This window comes from Larimichthys crocea, chromosome XII, assembly GCF_000972845.2.
Source record: "Larimichthys crocea isolate SSNF chromosome XII, L_crocea_2.0, whole genome shotgun sequence".
In the NCBI taxonomy this organism is placed as follows: domain Eukaryota; kingdom Metazoa; phylum Chordata; class Actinopteri; family Sciaenidae; genus Larimichthys; species Larimichthys crocea.
In genome coordinates, this window is record NC_040022.1 from 29,102,384 (window position 1) to 29,126,457 (window position 24,074).

Genomic DNA, 24,074 nt, shown 5'->3' on the forward strand with positions numbered 1-24,074 from the left:
TTTCTTTACGTGGAGGCTTGAAATATTTTAATTTGGAGGTAACAGACTTAACCATAAAAGTTTAAATACATTTTCTTGTGATGTAAATGTTCAATTTGTGAATAAATATACAGAAAATGACCATTAAAGTGGCTCAACAGTGAGACAACAAGTGGAAACTGAGCTCAGTTCAGGTTTATTGTAAAAACATAACAGCAGCGTAAAAGTAACAGCACATTTAAAAAGAAAAAAAGAATCCAGCTAGTGCACAAAGTGGAAAAAAACCAAAGAGCAGCTGAAGATCCACAGAAGAACAAGCGAACAGACTGAGGTCAGGCACTTCGACAGAGAGACGGGACAGCAAGTATGAGTGTAAAAATAAAAATACATTCAAAGGAAACACACTTTGGAAGACAGTCGGCCTAATACCACATCAAAAATAACACAATCTATCTGTTACCATGTTGTTCTCATAACGATAAAACAAACTAGTGCAGGAGGAACCGCGGCGTCTCAACGTTCTGTTACAGCGTGCAGGCCTTCTCGTCGTCCAAACCACTTGTGCGTGTTAAAAGTTCACGTCGACCTCGCCTTTTAATTATTTTTTTAAAAATCTCAATCTTTAGTTTTTGTGCAGTCGAATTTTTTTTACAAACAAAAACCAACAAACATTAAAAACCGCTCAAGTTTCCCGCTCTTAAAAATCTCAGATGCGTATCCGACATTTAAAAACTTCAGGTCAGTGCAAACTCTGGAGTCAAAGTGACACGGGGCCCCCCCCACGTGAAGACTGCAGCAGTACTCTCAGATCATTACAACAAAACATTTCCTATGATGCGTCCACAGCTCACACGTAACAGTTAAAAGGTTTTTGGAGAAGAAACACCATTGCAAGTAAGTACAGGTTATTGTTAATCTAAGGTTTTCCTGTGAGAAACAGTACACAGTACAGTACAGTACATAATGCCAAGAGGATCACTGTCTAATGTTAATTCCTACACACACACACACACACACAGAATATATAACCACTTTAGTATTGCAAATATTTCACCTCCTACGTCTGTTTTTGTGCCTTTTTGTGTTAATATCAGAATGCAATGTTAATCAAAATGCATATTTGTGCTATTACCTATAAGCAGTCACTTGCATGAAGTGCAGCCTTAAAGCAAATCGACCTAATTAAAGAGACATGAATGCACTCGTGCTATTCTAATAAACATCACGGCCTGGCACGACGTTTATCATCCGGCTGTCTGCAGTTTGTTCAAAACATTGCATATTGTTACTAATATTGCTTTCCAAAGCAAAACCATTAATTTCCAACCACCAACAGTATTTCCTATGAGAGTCCCGGAAAAGTTGCCCAAGAAGACCGACAGACAGAGAGAGGGAGAGGTGAGGAGGAGGAGGAGGAGGAGTGCATCAGTGTGTTGAGAGGTGAGGAGGTGAGGAGGTGAGGAGTGAGGAGCTGCTGGTCGTCCAAACTGGAATAATGAGATTAACTGTTGATACAACTGGCGTGTGCAATACGGCCGATTAAACGACCAGCGGCGCCCATTCGCTCGATTTGCGTCCGTACTGCGTGAAGCAAGAGAAGAAGAGCGAGAAGGAAATCAAGTTAATGACCAAGAAATCACAATCAGTACTTTTTCATACACAAAGGATCTGTTTTGGTGTTTCGGTGCATAAAAAGCATAAAGTAAATATATGAGGGAGGCGAGGATGGAGCACGAGAACAGTGAGTGAACTGTGGAGGAATCGCTAAAATATACATTTAAAAAAACTATGAAAATAACTTTTATAATCACTGAAATGTAATTTAAAATATGTTTCATCTTTCCAGCATTTCAGTTTAAGCGTGCTACGTAGTCGCACACGTCATCCGTGATTAGTAACTGCGATGGCAGATTATTTAAACCTACAAGTGTCAAATTCTCTCTTATAAATAAATAATGAACAAACAAAAATACAAAAAAATACAAAAAAAAAAAAAAATCCAATTAAAAAAATACAAACTAATAAAATAAATAATAAATAAAAAAAAAAAAACAAAAGAAAAAATATAAAAAAAATTATGAAAAAATATCTTGTTGAGGAGTTGCGTGTTTTATAATAATAATAATAATAATAATAATAAAATAATAATAATATGATAATAAAATATCTGTTTTATAGAATATCTTGTATGTAAATGTTTTTCCCTCTTGCTGCCACACGGCGTCACCGACCTTCAAGTTGTTCCTGCACTGAACTCACCTGAATATCAGTAAGATCTTTGTGGAACCTCTTGGCCAGGTCCGGACCATTCTGCATCGTCGGGATTTCGTACGTCTAACACAGAGAGAGACAGAGACGTTTAGTTACATGAGTTCAGTTAAATTAATGAAGTTGTCACGTTGTTGTCATGATTTTCACAGACTCATTAAAGAGATGAACTCCTCACCTTTCCTCTGTAGAGGAGGCTGCCGACTGGACAGACGACGCAGGCCGTCCCTGCTCCAAACACCTCCTGGATCCTCCCGGCATCCAGAGCTCCCAGCAGCTCCTTCATGCCCATCGTGCGCTCCGTCACCTTAAACTCACCCTGACAGAGGAAGACACAGGAATCACAGGAAGAACTCGCACACGTCAGAACTGACGCTGCATGCCATCAGCTCTCTGCTCGTCTCACCCATTCTCTGGCCAGGTCCAGCAGAGACTGTCTGGTGACTCCCGGGAGAATGATGCCGTCCAGAGGAGGAGTCAGCAGCTCTTTCTCTGCAGACACAAACACGTCGATTCACTCGTTAAAAAGAACGAAAAGGTGGACGGAAAACAAGAGAACAAAGTGTATTTCAAAGAGCCTGACCTCCTTTCTCATTGGTCCAGTAGATGAAGAGGTTCATGGTGCCGACCTCGGTGATCTCCTCCTGCTCGCCGTACAGCCAGAGGACCTGCTGACAGCCACGCTTCACCGCCTCGTTCTGCACCGCTATCGTAGGTCCGTAATTACTGGAGAGAGGAGAGAGACGCATTTTTATTTTATTTAAAATATTTTAATCCAAAATATGCCAGAAAGTTTAGATATGAGAGGCAGCGACATTTGACTGATTCAAGGAAATGAATGACTCCAAACAAACAAACACGCAGACAGGAAGAAGGAAGGACACTTTCAAATATCAAATATCAGTCGATGACTGGTGTATCAAATAAAAAACCTGAGAAACATGCAGCACTACCGTGACTTTCTGTTTCCTGACAGCGATGGCATTGTTCGATGAACAAAGGACAATGCAAACCAGTCAGGACTCAAGTGATGAGTCATACTGTGGTGTGCAATGTTTAAGTTGCACAAATCGATTTGGTCGCAGAAGAAAAGAAGCAGGCGGACACGCAGCGCTGACGTGTTGACTGTTCTTTCTTCTCCTCAGCGTCGGCTGTTCGATCAGTCGATAAGTAACAGAAAAGCAAAGCGGTACCGACGTGCCGAGTGTTTGTGAATATTTATTAACGGTAAAAAAGCAGCGACACGTTCGTCTTTTAACCGTAAAACCAAACCACCCTGTGCACGTCTTGTGATTTTTATATTGTCAATCAGCACAGAGCAGATCGAGCTGGCAGGAAGTCACACACAGCATCGGTTTTCAAAATAAAAGCAACAGACAAAAGGGAAACTATTTAACTAAATCAGTGAAAAATGACCAAATCTGAGCAAGTTAACAAAGTCCTGCGTGCAAAACGTTTCAATCAAACCGGAGATATCCTGTATAATAAAGCATGGAACTGAAAATGTTTGTGACAGAGTAACAGGCTTTCATTCAGTCTGACGCCTCCCTGCTGCTGCTGAATCAGGTTTGATGAAGTGTAACCTCCGTCGCAGACATTCTGCAGGCTTAGTGAGTCGAGCCGCGTTACGTAACCGCGCTGTAACCGAGCAGGTTTTTCTTTAGGAGACCAGACTCGTGTGGCAGCAGGCCTGCGATTAGAGGCCTGTGAGATTACAGCAGCGCTGACTGTGTCTGCATGAGAGAGCAGGAGGGATTCACGCTGTAATCACCTTCAGTCTGTTTCATACGGGAGGAGCGCGTGTCTCCCTCTGCTTGTGTTGTTGTCTAACCTGATTCCTTTGATTCGTTTGGATCTGCAGTGTTTAACAAGTCAAACCGGTCACATCAGTGATCCTGAACGTCTCCCATCACAATGACCTCTTACACTTCCTGCTATGACAAGACAAAACGTCTGCGTGTCTGTCTTTGGCACTGATCTGAGAGCAGCCAGTCAGCACTGACGCTTCAGAACCAAAGGGGAAAATCCAAATTAGTTGTACTCGGTCCAGATCGACTGCTGAACAAAAGCACAGCTGTGGTGTAACAGAAACTGTTCTGAGCCGTGACAGTGTGTAAAGCACGACTAACGCTTCCTCGCGGATTCATGACGGCGTTTTAATCATGCGGAAAATAAACGCAAACATCAATTTTGTGTGTTTTTCTTTTTTTAGATTTCAAAACGCAGTTCCTCGAAATTCTCAAACCGAATCAGAATCAAACCAACTTTTCATAAAACTCAAGAGATCTTCTCATATTTAGTCATTCCCCCCCTAACGCAGGGTTTTCCTGCTGAACTGTCAAACAAGAGTGAGAATTCCTAGAAGGCGAAGAACACGAGCCGGCAGGATTTAGTGGGGGAAATAATTCACACGTCCCAGCCACTGTGAAGTCAAGATGAGGGATTTATTCATCTCATATCACGTCTAACTTTAGTGTCGGGTATGGAATTAATCTGCAGATGTGAAGAGGTTCAAGAGGAGACCAAACTTTGCTTTGAACATCAATCTCTGAAGTCCAAAATGTGACAAACATACTAAGACAGGCTTTGTTTTTATAACTCAGAACAGAAAATGAGGCGGTGCTGGTGGAATCAGGATATACCGGTCAGGACCATACCTGTGAAACCGGAAATGAAATACTGATAGTGTGTTAATACTACAGATGTGGTATTATTGTGTAAATACTTCACTTTCTTTTGTACATTCATGGTTACAGCCTCTCTCTCCTCCCTGCTCTTGTATTTTTAGTGCAGTATGTGAGATAAGCTGCAGACAGACACACTGACCAGACGTCGCCTCCAGGCTTCGTCATTTTCATAGTTTCAACTTCCTCTGCTCTAATATCTGACCGTCATAGAAGTTTATCCTCTGCCGGCTTTTGTTTCGACCTGATACGACTCCTGAAGAAGAGGGATCGGTACATCTGACTTGGAAAAACCTCAGACAGGTTCTGTACCCGCGCTGGACTCCACACTCACCCTCCCATCTTGTAGGCCCCGACGCCTCCTTGCCAAGCCCTGACGAATGACGGGTCTGCCAGCAGAGAAACGGGGTTGAAGGATCCCGTGGCAAAGTAAGGTCCAACTGGGCCGACGATGACAAAGATCATAGCTTTTCCTGTCCGGGACACGCCGAGGGACGGCTGGAGGAGAGGTGAGGAGGGTGAGGAGTTTGAGGAGGGTGAGGAGCTGCTGTTGAACTCTGAATGTTTCTTTGTTTTTTGATGCTGCAGCTCACCTCAGTTCCTATGAATGTGGGTCTGATGTAGAGGCTGGCGTCCTGAGAGTAAGGCACCCACTCCTGGTCGACCTCCACCAGCTTCCTGATGCACTCCAGCAGTTCACCTTTATCGAACAACTACAAGAAGACGAAAACTGTCAACTCCTCACTGTCTTTACTGTCTTCAAAACATTCAAACTGTTCATTACGAATCAAACAGATGCAGGCGGAGCTGTGGGACATGAGACTTTATATTAAGATGGTATAGACTGAGATGTTTCTGAAGCTGTGTGGGTGTTTTCCTTCCGGTAAAGTTGTAAAATAAATAAACAGAATTAAAGAGGAAAGATAAGAACTGTTCGTCTGTTTCCATAAAATGTGTCTGTGTCACCTCTTAGGGAAGAAATGTTATTCTAGATTTTAAACATTCTTCACTTTGTGGTGAACTTTAGACACTTACTTTATAAATTATGACCCATTTTAATCTAATTTACTTTAATCAATCAATCGATTAACATCTAAAAATCTTCCCTTTAAAGAAAGCAGCCTTGTGGGTAACCTTTGTTTGTCATGTTCGCTGTCACACGAGAGAAATGAAAACTCTGACGTGATGACGAATGGTGAAGATGGAATTTTGGACCTTGCTTTTGAAATATTAAATATTTCCTAGATTAAAACTTTTCGGCACAGGCTGCCTTCAGAACTCGAGGCAGAGGTCCGTCATGTGACGTACAGAGCTCACTTCTACATCAGGACGGGGTAGACGAGCCGGGCATGTGGCCAAGCAGCTGTAACGTCGCAGAGGGTCGAAAGATTTAGGACGCAGCCTGAAATGTAACACGAGAATTTAAGACACATTCACACACACACACACTTGAGTTTGGACGTGTTGCTGCAGGGTGCAGAAGATGAAACACGTCCAGTTTGAAGAGAACTCTGAGAAGTTCAGCTGGCCCGAGCTTTTCGACGTGCTACGTGAGGTATCAGTGACACCGTGAAATGCGATCCAGGAAGTTTTAAGTTTAACGAGATTCAGGATTTTACAACTCATCGTCTTTTATCTCAAGTATCCCGAGTGCTCGCACGCATCGGATTGGCAGATATCGTTTCCGGCACGAGTTGAGCGAGCAAAGTTCAACTTCCCTCTGTGGGAGGATGAGTCAGGGCACAAACTCACAGGGAGGCAGCTTCTGTCGGCGCTCCGATGCATCCTCTCCATGTTCAGCATGGGTCTGAACAGACGGATGTGGTTGTCGACTCCGCGGAACGCCTTCATGCCTTCAAACAGCTGCAGACAGAAGATTTCTACGTGTCAGGCTCCAGATCATGACTTCTGTTCCACGTGTGGTTGGTTACCGACTCCACACCCATTCAATTACAAGTAATGCTGCTTCGGGAAGTGTGTAATTATGAGGAGAAGCATGACAGTAATAATACAGTTAAAACACAGATCTGACTGATGCCTCGTGTGTCCTCCACTCACCTCTATGGAGTAGTGCAGGGCCGAGCTGGCGGGGTGCAGCGACAGGTTCTGGAAAGGTTTGATCTGAGGAGCCTCCCAGCCCTCCTTCTCCGACCAGTTGATGGTCAACATGTGGTCGGAGAACTGTTTGCCGAACACCAGCGTGGAGGGGTCGGGCTTCGGCTTGCATGCCGGGTTGCGTTCGATGGCGAGATCCGCCGCCTGGGACGGAGAGGGACGAGAGAGCCGGCGGCGGAGGAGGAGAAGAAGAAGGAGGAGAAGACGGGACAAGAGCAGAGCGGGCGACGGATACAGTGATTGTTTTTAAATCATCGTTATTGGCAGGGCATGCTTTAAAAATTAGTCTGGGAGTTATACAGAGGCACAGAGTGCAATTAAACTGAATTACAACAGGCAGACAGAGAGGGAAGGACAAGAGGAGGGGAGAGAAACTTTAAATTCAAAGTTCCTTCCTTCCTTCCAGGCTGGATGGAGGCGTCACCTGGCGGGAAAGAAAACGTCAACGTTGTCCTCGTTACCTTGAAGGAGCTGGCGAACCGCAGAGAGCCGAAGGAGAAGGGGGGGGCCTGAAGAAGTCGTCCATAGAGTGCCTGGAATGAAACACAACAAAGCTCTCAGCGAGATGACGAGCAGTCACAACCTGCTGCAACTGTCCGTCAAGCCTCGGGAGTCAGTCTGTGGGTGTGTGACTCGGCACCAATCACTTTGCCTGCAGCTCGTAACACATGCGTGTCAGGAGACAGCTGCTGCTGCTGCCGTGTCAGCTGAACGAGGCACACGGTCAAGGAGACAAAGAAGACAGAATAGCTGCCGATCAGGGGAAAACATACCTGTTCTCACCTTACACCCAACAATAACAACAACAACAACAACAACAACAACAAGCACGCTCTGCTCGCTCCTGTTGTAAAACGAGCTGTGCTTCTGCTAACCCAATAATTAATCTGATTATCTGCAATTATGGTCTTTCTCAAACGAGATTAAATGGGATACGGTGCCGCTTCCTGCTGAGTTCAGGTTGCCTGTCGTGCTCACAGATGTTAAAGGAGCCACATGTCAGAGCAGGACAGTGTTTCAAGAACCAGAGTTAGTTTGTTGGAAAGCAGAACTCCTGATTTTAACTTCTAATCCTGATTTTATTCCCCATCAGGAGCCACAATCTGCTTATTTCACCTGTTTACCGTCATCTCTCTGTCACATCTGAACGTAGCTGATATCCAAACCAAACATTTCAAGAAATCAAAACTTATTTCTAGCGATCCCATCATTTATTTTCATTAGGAACTTTGCAGATCATTACAGACAGTTCACACTGGAAGCAGTTCACTATAAAAAACTGCCAAACAATGACGTAAAATATGAAGTATGACTGTTTTACTGTATACAGTCATACTTCGAAACCTTTACACACATAAAGTATTTTATATTACAGAATGTTAATTATACATATTTTACAGTCTTTTACTGTCATGGCAGATTTCCACCTACAGACATTTTAAAATACAAAATAAAACGCCGACCTCATACGTGAAACTGACAGTACTAATATGCTTTTAACAGAATATTAGAAAAGGTTTTACCGTGTTTATTACGGGACAATCTTGGCAACCAAATCTGAGTTTTTACCACAAAACTTTTGTTACTTTGTTACTTTTTTACAGGAACCAGGGTCGCAGAGTTTTTGAACCATTCATTTTACATTCAAACACAGAATTTTAATAGTTTTATATGTTTTAAGTTAATTTATTTCAGAGTACCACTACAGGGAGGCCACGTACCACCAGTGGGACCCGTACCACAGTTTGAGAAAAGCTGCACAGCATTGCAGCTGCAGCCCAGCTGTGCACTTTATTGAATGGTTGATGCAAGTTGAGCTGGTATTGCATTAAACATAAACACTGTTGTAAACATGTGTTTAAAACCTGTTGCATGAATCTCATCTTTGTTTATTTGCATGCACAGTCTGCAGCTTTGCCTCAAACTGGACGAGCACATGTTAAGTTTGCACTTAAGCAGCTTTGGTTAATTACACATGCAGAGCTCGTGAGCATAATGAGGTCATAACGTGCATATTTACACTTGGTTCAAGGCTCGCACCAAACCCCGTTTAAAAAACTGACGATTTAAGGAAAACGCGCTTATATCACCGCGTGGGAGCTAAATAAAAACAAAATAATGACTAATTAAGTAGAAGTGGGATGTGTTTTTAAATTCGGCGCATTATTAATGTGCAAATCTTCAATAAAAAAGCCGTAAAACAGAGAAATGTGCTGAGATACGCGACGTTAGGAGGAATTTAAAAGGTGTTTTTTGTCAGAATTAAGTCAAATCTGTTGATTTAATGTGAGCCGAATTCATTATTGGACTTTGAATGTGCTGATTCGAGTTTAACGAGTTGTTAATTGTTTTTTTTTAGCTCAGTTTGGTTGAATGACCTTTTTTTTTATCTCTCTCTCTCCACGCCGTGTTGTCGTGCTGCTGCAGGCGGGAACAGAGGACGCGTCAGCCGGGGTGCAAACAGCCGCTGATAACGGTGACCCGGAGCTCGTTAAAGTGAATCATCTACAGAGACGGTCAATGTAAACAGATAACACACACACACACACACACACACACACACACACACACATTAACACACACATCAACACACACACATTAACACACTCACCGATCTGAGAGCTGCCATCTCCAACCACGTAACCGACGATGAATGAAGATTATTCGGCCGTGTGGAAACAAACACTCGAGCTCAAAGTCAACTTGAGTTCCGCTTTGGATGAAACGCGACACGCTGCTCAGCTGAGGTGAAACTCAGAAACCTCCCACATATAATAAAACAAAACAAAACAACTGCAGTGTGTTAACAGAAACAGCTGATCTGACTCATTTATTTATTTATATATTTTTTTAAATAATTAAAGCAAAACATGAGTCGCTCTGTAAAAAGACCATGTAAAAGTTATATAGGTGTAAAAAAAAGAAAAGAAATCTCGTTAGCTATAAATTAACCAGTAAAAGTCTCAATCCAAGGAAACCATCAGAGGCGTGACAAAAACGTAACATCTGATTGGTGGAGGCTGGTGATGGGAAGTTCGTTTCTTTTTAGGGAGTCGGATCATTTGACTCAGCTCACCAAGAACCTCCCACATATAATAAAAAAACAAAACAACTGCATTAAGTTAACGGAAACAACTGATCTGACTCATTTATTATAACCCCCCAAAAGGTTTATTGTTATTTTATTTTTTAATAATTAAAGCAAAACATGAGCCGCTCTGTAAAAAGACCATGTAAAAGTTATATAGGTGTAAAAAAAAAGAAAAAGAAAAGAAATCTCGTTAGCTATAAATTAACCAGTAAAAGTCTCAATCCAAGGAAACCATCTGAGGCGTGACAAAAACGTAACATCTGATTGGTGGAGGCTGGTGATGGGAAGTTCGTTTTTTTTAGGGAGTTGGATCATTTGACTCAGCTCATCAAGAACCTCCCACATATAATAAAAAAACAAAACAACTGCATTAAGTTAACAGAAACAGCTGATCTAACTCATTAATTTTTTTAAAATAATTAAAGCAAAACATGAGCCGCTCTGTAAGAAGACCATGTAAAAGTTATATAGGTGTAAAAAAAAAAGAAAGAAAAGAAAATCTAGTTAGCTATAAATTAACCATTAAAAGTCTCGATCCAAGGAAACCATCAGAGGCGTGACAAAAACGTAACATCCGATTGGTGGAGGCTGGTGATGGGAAGTTCGTTTCATTTTAGGGAGTCGGATCATTTGACTCAGATCAGAAGAAGAACCTCCCACATAAAATTAAAAAACCAAACAACTGCAGTAAGTTAACAGCAAGAATCTCCTACATATAATAAAAAAAAAACAAAACAACTGCAGTGTGTTAACAGAAACAGCTGATCTGACTCATTTATAACCCTCCAAAAATACTAGATTTATTTTTATTTTTTAAATAATTAAAGCAAAACATGATCCGCTCTGTAAGAAGATGATGTAAAATTTTTATAGGTGGAAAAATACTTCAATAAAAGAAATAAAAAATCACGTTAGCTATAAATTAACCAGTAAAAGTCTCAATCCAAGGAAACCATTAGTGGCGTGACGAAAACACAACATCTGATTGGTGGAGGCTGGTGATGGGAAGTTCGTTTCTTTTAGGGAGTCGGATCATTTGACTCAGATCACCAAGAAGAGTCGGCTCTTCATGTTACCACTTATACACCTTTCATAATTCAGCCAAATTTAGCACATTCAATACAGCCTTTGAAGTATTCAAAAGTATATCGATATATCTCAATACAGCCTTTGAAGTATTCAAAAGTATATCGATATATCAATAAAATGCTGTGGCTAATTGTTTTCATTGCGTTGACAAACCCTTGTAACTCCCAGAAACTGCCCAATTAATGCACTAACGTGCTTGTAGAAACACTCTGCTACACAAAGCAGATAAAAAACACCTATTTAATTTTTTTTTTTTTAAAGGACAGCTATTGATTGTTGGGTGCACAGTTGTTTGTGGACCCTGCTCGATACGACAGCTTGGCTTTTGCTAAATTCTGCTTCCCACGTTTGTGTTTTCAAAATTTTAGAAATGGATCCAAATGCTGCTTCTTTTTCTACTATCACACACCAGAGCTGGCTCCCATTGTTCACTTAAAAGAGCCGGCTCTTTGAACCAGCTCGTTCATGACCGACACATCAAGAGTGGAGGCCGACAGCCTCTTAAAAAAAAAAGGAGGGGAGGTTATTTAAGGTCAAAGAGGTTGAAGCTGATTGGTCAAAAGGTGGGGAGTGGTGCAGGTCTTGTTACACACCAAAACTGTGAGCTGACTTCAATAAATCTGGCTCAATGAAGTGAATCAAAAGTTTATTTTATGTAAAGTGTGAATAAACATGTGAGTATGTAATCAGCAGGACATTTTAATTTATCTGTTTTGCTCCACAAGCGTCAGGACAGCAGGACACAGGTCAGGATGGGATCTGACTCTTGAAGCCATAGTTGAGTTCAGCTCCCCCGCTGAGCAGCAGGTCAATCCCGGTGCAGAAAGTAGCATCAGCAGCGAGATACAAGGCGGCCAGTCCAGACTCGGCCTCCGTCCCCATACGACCCAGCAGCTGTTTGAGAGGGAGAACCATCAGTTTCTTCATTCTTGATCAGTTTCCAACAGCACAACTTCCCTGTGTTTATGTGTTTTACGGCCGTGCAGCTGTTCCCACAGTAGCTGCTGAGCTGTTATTGCACTGTAAAAGACGTCCTGACTTGTATTTGTCACGTCAAAAGAGGATTTCACACCAGACCGTGCCAAAATAATACAGATTCACTGATGCTACATAGGGTAAAGGAGGAAATATCATCTTCCTCCTCTATTAACACTGCACTAGAAACATTTTTACTACTTCATTTCAACTTTCTTCCCAGGTGACATCATGATATTTATTAATATTTCATATCCGTCTGCTTCCGCTTTTCCACTCAATGAATAATGAAGAGCAAGCTGAGACTCGTCAGGCAGCTTCTGTCTCCATTGTTGTATCTCTGTCTCTTCTGACCCGGATGAAAAACACGCTGTAATTTGCATGTCTATTGCACAAACTCTGAGGGAGTTAAAATTTACAACCCTATGTTGGATCATTAACACGAGAACGGTGCAGGAACTGTAACATTCTTGTGTTAATGTACCAACCTGTACCAACCTGTAGGCCGTTTTTAGTGAAACCAAGTCTTTAAGACTTTATTCTAATCAGTGTCGTGTGACAAAGGAGGGCCTTATTTCTGACACTTTTTGGGATTGAACTAATCGCCCTCACTCCTCAAATAAAAAACAGGTATCCACGTTGAACATGTTCTTTCGAGGGGAAACCTTCGCTTTTCACTGTGAGGAGAACTTGCCTGACAATTTTCTCCCAGTTTTATGGCGGCTGCAGCGTCTGGAGTCTGTCCTGCCAACTCTTCCCACAGAGGTGTCATCACGTTACCAGGAGAGATGCTGCAATACACGGAAGACTTTATTATTACCATCATATATATATTATAATCTTTATGAATATGTTGGTTACAGAGATGATGTCTCAGTTCGTCACATAAAATCAGAGACGTTCAGACTTCTTCCTTTACTGTCAGACTTTGTTAACATCGACATAAATAAATAGCGATGGAAAGTAACTAAGTAAATTTGAGGTACTTGTAATTGACTTGAGAATGTCCATTTAATGATGTACCCCACATTCAAAGAGAAATATTGTACCTGTACTCCTCTGATTAAGATTTGACATCAAAACATACATCTTCTATTGTTTGATGTCTTAACTTGTCTTATTTATATTAAATGGAAACATGTTCTGTTTTGATCTGTTTGATTTATATAAAAATTAGAAAATGGATCGCTTTGTAACATCAACATAAGATAAGACAGACTTTAATGACAGGGAGCAGCAGGGAGATGAAAACTGTGTGATGTGATTCCAAATAAAGAAACGATTTTAGATTCATTCAAATAACTTTTTGATGCTCTTTGTTTTTTGTTTTTGTTTTTTTACTGGCATATTTCAAATAATAAATCCAAACTTGAGTCTCATCAGAACTTTGTCTTTTCTTGACAAAGTATGCACAGCAGCACGATGCTGCTCTAACGTTGATGCACCAGTATTAAAAAAACTCAAATATCACGTCTCTTATATTTACTGCAGGGCAAATACTTACATTTTTTACATTTTGTCACTAAAGATTTTTTGTTTTTTTACTTTACTTTTTGATTTTTACCTATAATTAAGTGTTTTTACAGTGTTGTACTGGTAGTTAAGTAAAGAATGTGAATATAAGTGATTAATAAAGTTACAGCCTGATACCTATGAGGTCACCTGAAGTCTTTACATATTTAAATATGCAGGTACTGTGAATCAAACTGTGTCTCACCAGTTGACTCGAACATTGTAGCGACTCTCATCCACAGCCATCGCCTTAGTCATGGAGATGATCCCCCCCTTGTGGAGAACAGATCACATTACAACACTCTGTATTTATTTATTTTTTTTGTTTGGAGCTTTTCAGGAATAATGAAAGTTTTCCTGGAGGATGAACTCACCTTGGTGGCCACATACGGCGCAGCATCTTTCTGGCCGATGGTTGCCACCAGACTGGAAACATTAATGATGTTTCCCTGACGCTGTCGAATGTACGGCAACGCATACTGAAGAGAGAGAGGGAGAGTCCAGTGAGTTCAGAGAGAATATACATGTATGTCTACGGGTGTGTGAGGATCAATGGAAGCAGAGAAAGGCTCAAATTATTCAAATTTCACGTGGAACCGATGTGTCACCAGTGAATAATGAATGTTGGAACTGAAAATATCACTTAAATCTTAAATTATATCTGAAATATTTGAATTTAATGAGATTTAAATCCAAATATTTAAAGTTTAATTTCCAAAACTTTTGTGTGTATGTGTGTTTAAATGTTACCAACTTGAGCAGCTGATGTTTTGACTTGAATTTTTAGATGTGAACTGAGTCTGAGAAATCTGAATATTACTTTTTCAGTGTTGCATTTTTCAACTATCTTATCTGTCTGTTCCTGTGACTTGTGCTCTTACCGCTGGCTCGACCTGTTTTTCACATTTCCTCATACCGTCGACCTCATGTGACAAATGAAAACTGAAACTTGAGCTGAAATGCCGACCAGCATAAAACAAGTTAAAGAGGAAGGAGTTCAGATCAGCTGACTTCAGAAAGAAGACAACACGTTTCATATTTACTATACATTTAGTGTTAGTTACATGTCAACATCAACTTTATGATGTGACCTTGAATCAGACCAGAAGGTTCACTGTTCGTGCGTTTCCTGTCTAATAAAGAAAATAATAAAAGCGTCTTTATAGCCTTTCTTCATTTTCCTGTCAGCATTTAATGTGTGAAAGTTGTGAAATGTAACTAATAGATATCACCCACATTAGTTTCTGAAATATTGTGTTTAAATATGCAAATGTTGCATCATCAAATTAAAATTGCACTAATGTGCAAACATCATTATCCTCATCGAGTTTAGTGCACCACCACACACACTTATAACTCTATAAATAAGAAAATACTGCCAAGACACCATAAAAAAATTAGTTTCTCGAAGTTTTTAGGAATAAAATGTTGTATAAATAAGTCTCTGAATGATATATGATGTATTTAATATATATTATTATTATTTTGGCTTCTGCAGCAATGATTGAGCTGAGTCACGGACCAGGTGAGCTCCCTGACACCTGTTCTGTTTAAATATTCAAATGAGGAATTATCTAATGCAAACTTTTTTTTGTTTTCTTGAACTCTACATTCACAAATAAGTTTTCTGCCTGTGTTGGAAACTTTTACTTTAGAGGCCAAGAAGTAGCTGACGAGGTTCAGGTTGAGCAGATCCCTGAACTCCTCGGCTGTCGTGTCGTCGGTGGGTTTGTGAGGCGGGTCTGAACAGGACAAAGATAGAGAGATAAACCACACCTGTGACAGACACCTGTAATCAAACTTCCTCACTCATGATGGAGGGAATAAAAAGAAAGACTCACGCCACCCTGCGTTGTTCACCAGGCAGTCAACGTGCCCGTAATGCTCCACCGTGACGGCGATCAGTCTCTGGGGAGGAGAAGAACAAGTTTACCAACGCTGACCTATCCCTGAGCAGAACTAGTTCTACCAGCTCAAGATTAAACATAAGCTCGGGCAAAGAGGAATGAAGCTCTACCAGCTGGAGATTAAACACGAGCTGAAAGAAGCTGGGCCGTGAAGTACAATACTTCCAAAATGAATCAGATTTTAAGTGAGTCAGCTGATCAACAGAACACAAGTCTTGTGATCACGACTACACGAGGGAACCATAAATGTCCAGTAGATCAATAACTTTATTTACCTTGATGTCGTCCTCTTTGGACATATCACATGTGACGAATTTGCATGAGCCCGGTCCTGCTTTGTTCAGCTCTGCTTCCAGAGCCTCGCCTGCAGCACCTGAAACCACACATATGAATATATTCAAATATTTATATCACATGAAATATCTGCAAGTATAATTACTGTACTTCAGTTATAAGTTAATACATAAACATATATAACATCAATGCACCTTCGCCTAGTAGATGATAAAGCAATGTGTTGATGCATTTTTTTATTTATATTGATTTCAATGGGCAAAAAAAGCTGATTAAAATTAATATTACAGACCTCCTCTTGCACAGAACACCACTTTGGCTCCATTCTCCACTGCAAAGCAAAGACATGCTCTGATCACACACTTCTACATTCAGATCAATGATGCATGACGTTGAAAATCATACCAAACACTTTGACAATCCCTCTGCCAATGCCTTTGGATCCTCCAGTGACTATCACCACCTTGTTGTGGTAGCGCAGAGACATGTTGACACACACCGGGCTCGTAAAACAGCCGCAAAGCTGCGCAGCTGTTTTTGCACTTTGCTCAGATTTTTATTTTTTGTTGTCTCTAACAGTTCTCCCACTTTGTCAGAGCTCGAGCAGAGATGAGCCCGTGTCTGATAGTGAAGTTTGTTTTGTGGCTTTTTACCATAAGATCATGGGGTTTGCTCTGCTGCATTCAGGTGCTGTTGGAAGTATTGGAAATCACAAAATTCCACTCATTAAAATGGGAAACTCCACCAACAACCTCCGTGGCTGTGAAGTGAAGTCCCCATGTTCAAATGTCCAACTTCACAGCAGAAATAAACATGTTTACAGCCTGGTACAAAAAACTAATTTCCCCGTTCATGACAACTGTACTGAGGGTGAATTTATATACAACTCACCTGTTCACATTATATTAAGGCTTAAAGTTATGCAGGATTAAGAGCGTGGACGCTTTGATTGACAGGTGGGTGTCATTGCAGATGACTTGTTTGAGCAAGCAGGTGTCATTCAAAGGCTCTTACAACAATACAATATCCATTCTTTATGGGGTAACTGTAAATTAGATTAGATTAGATATTAGATTAGATATTAAATTAGATTAGATTTACTTTATTCATCCCACCACGGGGAAATTTACTTGTTACAGCAGCAGAGGAAAGAAAGAAATTAGAAAAAAGTAGAAAAGGCAAAAAAACAAGAATAAACAGACAGAAATATCTATAACCTACAATAAACACGAAAAACAATCAATCTTCAAACAGACAAGTACTGAGGATAAAAGTGGCATGATATATAAAAAGAGTATTGTAATGTAAAGTGACCATAGTGTGAGAAATATTGCAAAGAAAGTGACCATGATACAAATAATAATATTATTGCAAGAGTAGTGAGCATGATATGAATAATAACTGCAAGGTGTAAATGAAATAAAATAGAAAAAGATTTAGTCACCATATCGTGAACTTCAATAATAAAGAACATTAAATACAATAGTAATAACATAAATCTCTGCATGAACATTCATGGTCCATACATCTTGTCATATGTACAGGTTTTGAAATTTACTCAGAGTATTTGAAGGCAACATTTACAAAGCGTCCTGTCATAGCATCCTGTCATGGGATTTGTAGTTTTACCACACAGACCTCATGATGAGGCTAAAATAACCACAGACATCAGGCTTACTTTGACTTTTTATGTTTTTATGAGCACAGCTCTGCACAAACCACAGTCACACAGTGAAGTGCAATTTAAAACAGATGGTGACAGCAGAGTATGAAAGCATTGAGACATTAAAAAAAAAACATGTTTGTGGTCTCATCATGCAGTGTGAATTATAACTTTTCCTCTTTAGTTTTGGCCTGTGAGAGTTCACATGCACCCATGCGTGCAAACATGCACAGTGTGTTTAAGAGAGATCGAGAGGTGAAGAGGTTGACATTTCCGGGGGCAGCGGTGCCGGAGCAGGACGAAAGGTCTGAAGATTGAATTTCTGCCCGACAGCAGTGAGAGAGAACCTCAGGCGAGTAAGTGAAGACAGTGAGAAGTATGTTAACTTCACCCGCGCTGCGTATTAACGCCTCCCACCTCCCCTTACCCCAAAACATGACACATGAAGGTGGGAGGGCTCGTCTGGACATCACCACGAGGGGACTGATACACAAACTGTCTCAGAAGGAGGGAAGGTGGAGGCCACAAGGCCCCTGTGGGTGTGGAGGTACAGTAAGAGAGTCACTCTGAGGAGGAGGAGGTGTGATTAGTTTGAATCAGAAGCTCTGAGAGGAGGTTTGGTTTCCACTGGCTGCACTGGACATGGTAAACTGGTGATGAGCATGAAGCTGGCTGCATGTGTTGAGACTTTTTGCATGAGGCGTCGAGACATTTAGATACAAATTCTGCTTTGATTTTAATTAAACGATCAAGATTTTAGATTATTTTCTAATGTAGCACATTAATGCTGACTCCTTCATTACATATTCATGCTAATTTCTATATAATATATTGTAATAACTGTAATCTAAATAACAAAATGAGTCTGATATCCAGAAAACTGCTTCACTGGATTTACAAAAGAAGCTGAGATGACTTTGATTTGTTGGTGCAAAGAACAATTTATAATGTATTTTACTAAAAGGACAGAGTTTTATGGTTAAAAAGTAAATATTCAAAAGTAAATATCAGCCTATTTATTTTCTTTTTGCTTTTATCTACCAGTGTTTTCCTGTTCCTCCATTTGTTTCCTTCAGAGAGAAGCGACAAAAAAGTAGGACAGCGAAGACAGTGAAGGTTAAAGGATGGATAATCAAGACAAAGGAGGAGGTATAGAAGGAAAAGAGGGAGAAGGAGGAGGGCAGTCGAAAGAAAAACAGAAAGCTGAGGAGGTCAGCGATGAAGACAAGCGGACCAAAGACAAGCACAATAAGCTGGAGAAGGAGAGCTGCGAGAAGGAGCCGAGCACTGGGTCAAAGAGGGGGAACCGTCGCGGTCAATGCAGGAGCGGCTGGGCTCTGACTGAACGCCTCGCCATCAACGTGTCGGGGATGCGATACGAGACCCAGCTCCGGACCCTCGCCCAGTTCCCAGACTCCCTCCTGGGTGACCCCCGGCGTCGCCTTCGCTACTTCGATCCCCTGCGGAATGAAGTCTTCCTGGACCGGAGCCGTGTCTGCTTCGATGCCATCCTGTACTTCTACCAGTCAGGCGGGAGGCTGCGGAGGCCTGCCAACGTCCCTCTGGACATGTTCCTGGAGGAGCTGCGCTTCTACGAACTCGGAGAGGAGGTAATCGACCGCTACAAAGCGGATGAAGGCTTCGCCAAGGAGGAGGAGAGGCCCTTGCCCACCAATGACTTGCAGCGTCGCCTCTGGATGCTGTTTGAGTATCCAGAGTCGTCCAGCGGAGCTCGGATCGTCGCCATTATCAGCGTCATGGTCATCGTGATCTCCATTCTCATCTTCTGCCTGGAGACTTTGCCTGAGTTCAGGCTGGAGAAGGAGCAGAGGGAGGTGAGGATGGCTTGCATGGCGCTGACACATACAAGAGCCCTTTAAGAGTGATAGCGAGGAATGGACTTGGAGCTGATGGGGTGCAAAGAGAACAGAGGTTAACACTGGTGAGGAAGTAATGAGGTGAACATCAGGTGCTGACAGCTGTCAACTTGCTAACTCTTGCAGCCACAGCTGAAAACATCTTTAACTCCTCTCTCAACACTTGAAGCGGAGAGTAAAAAGTTAAGAATCGCGCTCAAGGAAAGGGAAAGGCGGTAGATGGAGAAGAGAAAGCAAGGCCAAGGGTTTTCGTGAGATTATTTTGGACTTGTCGTTAAATCTGATCCACTCAGATTTAGGGAAAGGCATGAAGGGGATGAGTAGGGCAGTTAAACCGCTGGTGGAAAAACAAGAGTAAGGAAAGAAAAGGGCAGGCTGAGCAGGCTGGATGGAGGTTTGTTGTCAGGGAAGGGATACGATGCACAGATGATATGCCTCCCCGGCCACTCAGGGATGTCTGCCAGAGCCAACAAGTACATTCAGGTGGAGTGGATATGTCAAAAGTACTGAGAAGAGCAAGAGAGTGGAAAAACTAAGAGGTAAAGAGACAAGTGTGAAGGAAAGGGAAGGAGATGAGCTTGTCTCACGTTACCCCTTGGAGATCTAAAGGGCTATATATAGAGGAAGGACAACCCTGAGAGCACATCAACACATAAACGAACGTCTGTATTAATAAACGCTGTGACTCATAGGCTACACACTGAAAACAGCATGGAAAAGAGGCTCGCAGATCAACTTTTCTGATGACCGGCGCGAAATGAAATTAGCCTCGCAGCACCCTCCGGTAGCCTGGAGATTGCGGGAGGTTCCGGGCAGCAGCGCTCGCTGGATTTATGTCGCCCGTCACCACCAACGCTGCTCCGTTACTGCCATATAGATAACTGCGCTCATGTGATCGGAGCATTTGACACTGTTGAATACACAAACCTACATGCACAGCCGTCCCCACGCAATTACTCACTCGCCAGATGGCGGGGGAAAAAATCTAACCTACAGAATTTGTCCGATTCGGATGCATTCGCGTTGTTCTGTGTGACAGGGATAATGAAGGAAGGCGTCTAACCCTGCAGATATTTGACTTCTGTGGGCCCAGAATGTGACACATTGACTCCGTCTTATTTTAGTGTGTTAACATGCGAACATTTGCCAATTAGCAGTAAACAAAAAGCTGAGGCTGATGGGAAACACATGTGTCAACCTCGATGGAAAGGTCATTAGGACTCATTCTCTGGGGACTATAAATGTCTTTACAAAGTTTCTTGGCAATCCATCCAATAGCTGTTGAGATATTTCAGTCTGGACCAACCAACGGACAGACAGACAAACATCTTTTACTGTATCGCTAGGGTCACTACAGACTTACAGCAGGGATGTCCAAGTAACTCAATGACAGCTACTGTATGTATCTCAAAACAAATCGAAGAAAATCAAACTATTAAAGGTCCGGTATGTAGGTTTTTGTGACATCTAGTGATGAAGGTGCAGATTGCAACCAGTTAAATACAGCTCGCCTTCCAAGCATGAAGGAGAAACTACATGAAAGACACAATCTAGAGGCAGAGTTATGTTACATTCTGGCAATAAATCCCCCTAAATCTGAGACCCTGGACCTTTAAGAGATCTCTAGATCCCAATACTGTTTTAAAATGCAGTCTGGTTGTGGCGGAGAGACACAAGGACATGAGACGGATAGAGAAACATGTAAAAACATATTAATATATAGCGTTGGCCACTATAATATGTGCTGCAAGGCCGCCAGAAGCTCAAGCGTAACTCTATCTAACTTGTTAAAAGACACGAATGCCCAGTCATTCCAACCCTGCACCTCGTTCCCAGAAAAAAACAAGCGTCCGGGTTAAATTAAGTGTCAAATGCCTCGTCGTCTCGAGCCGCCGTCTGAGGTGTAACGCAAACCCAGAGTCACATGAACTTCATGTTTTTTGTGTGCATTTAAATATAGAGAAACTGATTTATATAAAAGTGTCGGCAAGGAAAAATAAAGCCGGCGGAGTGAAAATGGAGAGGAGAGAAAAGTTAGCACAGTATCACAGATCCTCGCAGGCTCGATCACATCCCGATGACAGATGTCATACTTTAAATGTGCTGAGGGCAAACTTTCATAATAATTGCGTCTCCGCTGTCCATCTCCTGTTGACTCTGTCCTTGTTTTCCCTCTGGTAAACATCGTCTCCATGGAGCCATTCATTAAAGTCGTACCTTTCCCATTTATTCCCATTTATGTTTGAAACAGATGATAAATCAGAAGTGGTATCTGTTCAGATAGAAGCTCATGTGCTTTGAGTGTAACCACTTTTCCTTCATCCTTTGTTTCACAGCAATTCACCGTCGTACCTCACCCCACCATAGCGAACGAAACCATCTTGGTCCCACCTGGCTTCACCCCCTTCCAGGACCCCTTCTTCATCGTAGAGACGATCTGCATCTGCTGGTTCTCCTTTGAACTCATCGTGCGCTTCACGTGCGCCCCGAGCAAGATGCACTTCTTCAAAGACGTCATGAACACCATCGACTTCTTCGCCATCATTCCCTATTTCGTCACTCTGGGCACGGAGCTTGCCAAGGACAAAGGTGCGCAGCCGTCCGTGTCCCTGGCTCTCATCAGGGTCATCAGGCTGGTGAGGGTCTTCAGGATCTTCAAACTCTCTCGTCACTCGAAGGGTTTACAGATCCTGGGCCAGACGCTGAAGGCCAGCCTCAGGGAGCTCGCCCTGCTCATCTTCTTCCTCTTCATCGGGGTCATACTCTTTTCTAGTGCGGCCTACTTTGCCGAGGTGGACAGTCCTGACACAGCGTTCACCAGTATTCCCGAGGCATTTTGGTGGGCTGTGGTGTCCATGACGACGGTCGGCTACGGGGACATGTACCCGGAGACGGTCGGGGGAAAGTTGGTGGGCTCCATGTGCGCCATCGCCGGCGTGCTCACCATCTCTTTGCCAGTGCCGGTCATTGTGTCCAACTTCAGTTACTTCTACCACCGCGAGATGGAGTGTGAGGACACGACCCAGTACAACCACGTCGCCACGTCGCTCTGGGAGAAAGACGGAGAGGAGGATGAAGACGAGGAGGACGAGGAAGGAGTGGAGGAGGTGCCGGAATACATGGGAGATTTTGCACCGCTGTACAGGCAGAACGGCACGGATATCTGCCCGCCGCTCAGCGGGACTCTCCTGGCAGGGCTTTGTGCCGGACAGGTCACCGGTGATCGCAAAGGGATGAACTTCTACCTCAAAGAACCGCTGGTTACTCAGGTTTGAGTGTTTTCAACCTCAACGTAAAGACGCTATTTAACTGGATGGCGGAGTGATACGGGAGAAACAGAATGACACAAAGACCTAAACCCTAACTTGTGCCTCTCCTGTGGTCCTGGTTTTTTGTATTTGGGGCTTTTGCATGATTATATTTGACACTACGCATCTGTTTTTCTCAATAAATAAATAAAAGCTAATCCTCGAGAAAGCCTGCAGGTCCACGCTGCTGCATTAAAGACATCCTCACTATCCAGACTCCACTAAAAGAATCGTCTGTCCATGTAGTTGCAACTCTTTTTCTTAAAGTTCCAGGGTGCAAGATTTACAGAACATGTTAGAGATTTAATATAATACACATAACTATGTTGTCATTAGTGTGTCAGTTGCGTTTCTGATGAGTTTCACAGCCACCATAGTTCCTCCTTCACACGAGGAAGGAGAGGTTGACATGAGGAGGTCGCAATGAGCAACTTCACCGCACACACCGGCCCTTTAAACCGAACAAATACGGCATTCAGAAGCCACATTACGCGCCTTCTTCTTCGGTTTGAATTGTTGGCATGTTAGTGACACGTCAGTCACCATCTTTGTTTGGCTGAATTAAAGAGTTGCAACTTGTAAAGTTGATTTAAATCTCCTGTACTGTGCAGCAGTGGATAGAGGACTAATTCAGGAATATGCAAATGTCTTTAAAACAGAGAAAAGTGTTTTTTTTAAGTGTAATTACTGAGCACCAGTGACGCTAAAACTCAACATGACAAATGAAACTCGTCTAATCTCTGTGGTGCCTTTGCTGTAATGTGACAGTGATAATGACTGAAGCTAAATGCACAGCGAGTGTCGCAGGCGTTGATTCCCCGTACTCGTCGCAGCTATGGCAGCAATGCGCTGCTGTAATCTCGCGCTGACGTGGACAACAAAGATCGCTCATCATGTGACGGGTGGTGCCGACAGAGTTCATGCAGTTGCTGCCGAAGCCAGTTTGCATGTTACATAGTGTAACAGCGAGATGTATGGGGAAAGCTGATATGAGGTCAGGGATGGTATAGCTCAGGGCGAGCTGACATTTATGTCCCAGTGGTGGATGAACAGTGTACTCTGACGGTGGCAGTGCTAACGAACTGTTCCCACACCAACGAGGACAACTTTGTCTTAATTAACTTGTCAGTCTTACACTTCAGGTTGTCTTAACTAAAGAAGGTGGACAGAATGTACATTTAATATATAATTAAAATACAATTGACTAGATGTGTTGATTAAAGTGAAAAAAAGCTGTTATCTGTTTTGCAGTTTCCTTCTTAATTCACATTACTACGGAAGCCCTAAGCGGTCGTACATTGATACATTTTAT

General features: G+C 42.3%; 3 protein-coding genes across 5 annotated transcripts; 1 reads left to right on the forward strand and 2 right to left on the reverse strand.

Annotated features, from left to right (window-relative positions):
* Nucleotides 1–159: 159 nt before the first annotated feature.
* bcat2 (branched chain amino-acid transaminase 2, mitochondrial) lies at nt 160–9,866 on the reverse strand. Its single transcript, XM_027285271.1, has 11 exons — nt 9,658–9,866; nt 7,508–7,579; nt 6,990–7,190; nt 6,684–6,794; nt 5,525–5,644; nt 5,266–5,429; nt 2,831–2,973; nt 2,654–2,739; nt 2,426–2,566; nt 2,239–2,313; nt 160–1,560 (listed from the first exon to the last, which is right to left on the reverse strand). The coding sequence occupies exons 1-11, from the start codon at nt 9,673–9,675 to the stop codon at nt 1,519–1,521; spliced, it is 1,173 nt and encodes a 390-aa protein (XP_027141072.1). The 5' UTR covers nt 9,676–9,866; the 3' UTR covers nt 160–1,518.
* A 1,979-nt stretch (nt 9,867–11,845) lies between these two features.
* On the reverse strand, nt 11,846–16,583 carry hsd17b14 (hydroxysteroid (17-beta) dehydrogenase 14). Its single transcript, XM_010746263.3, has 9 exons — nt 16,320–16,583; nt 16,207–16,245; nt 15,896–15,993; nt 15,555–15,621; nt 15,364–15,455; nt 14,088–14,192; nt 13,919–13,986; nt 12,896–12,992; nt 11,846–12,120 (listed from the first exon to the last, which is right to left on the reverse strand). The coding sequence occupies exons 1-9, from the start codon at nt 16,399–16,401 to the stop codon at nt 11,974–11,976; spliced, it is 795 nt and encodes a 264-aa protein (XP_010744565.3). The 5' UTR covers nt 16,402–16,583; the 3' UTR covers nt 11,846–11,973.
* A 925-nt stretch (nt 16,584–17,508) lies between these two features.
* kcna7 (potassium voltage-gated channel, shaker-related subfamily, member 7) lies at nt 17,509–24,074 on the forward strand. 3 transcript variants are annotated; one of them, XM_019273543.2, is made up of 3 exons: nt 17,509–18,222; nt 18,622–19,412; nt 21,791–24,074. In XM_019273543.2, exons 2-3 carry the CDS (start codon nt 18,702–18,704, stop codon nt 22,727–22,729), a joined length of 1,650 nt encoding a protein of 549 aa, XP_019129088.1. In that variant the 5' UTR covers nt 17,509–18,222; nt 18,622–18,701; the 3' UTR covers nt 22,730–24,074. The 3 variants fall into 3 exon arrangements, with proteins under 3 accessions (XP_019129088.1, XP_027141760.1, XP_019129087.1); XM_027285959.1 differs by having other exon boundaries at nt 17,509–18,124; nt 18,654–19,412; XM_019273542.2 differs by having other exon boundaries at nt 18,654–19,412; nt 21,791–24,073.

Coding starts and splice junctions, on each gene's coding strand:
- kcna7 (XM_019273543.2), top strand. CDS start 18,702: ATGGATAATCAAGACAAAGGAGGAGGTATAGAAGGAAAAGAGGGAGAA. Junction 19,413..21,790: donor TGGAGAAGGAGCAGAGGGAG/GTGAGGATGGCT, acceptor TTTGTTTCACAG/CAATTCACCGTCGTACCTCA.
- bcat2 (XM_027285271.1), bottom strand. Junction 7,191..7,507: donor GGTTCGCCAGCTCCTTCAAG/GTAACGAGGACA, acceptor TCTCCGTCCCAG/GCGGCGGATCTCGCCATCGA. Junction 2,974..5,265: donor GGGGCCTACAAGATGGGAGG/GTGAGTGTGGAG, acceptor TCCTCTCTCCAG/TAATTACGGACCTACGATAG.
- hsd17b14 (XM_010746263.3), bottom strand. CDS start 16,401: ATGTCTCTGCGCTACCACAACAAGGTGGTGATAGTCACTGGAGGATCC. Junction 16,246..16,319: donor AGGGATTGTCAAAGTGTTTG/GTATGATTTTCA, acceptor TTTGCTTTGCAG/TGGAGAATGGAGCCAAAGTG. Junction 13,987..14,087: donor CGCCGTATGTGGCCACCAAG/GTGAGTTCATCC, acceptor GTTCTCCACAAG/GGGGGGATCATCTCCATGAC.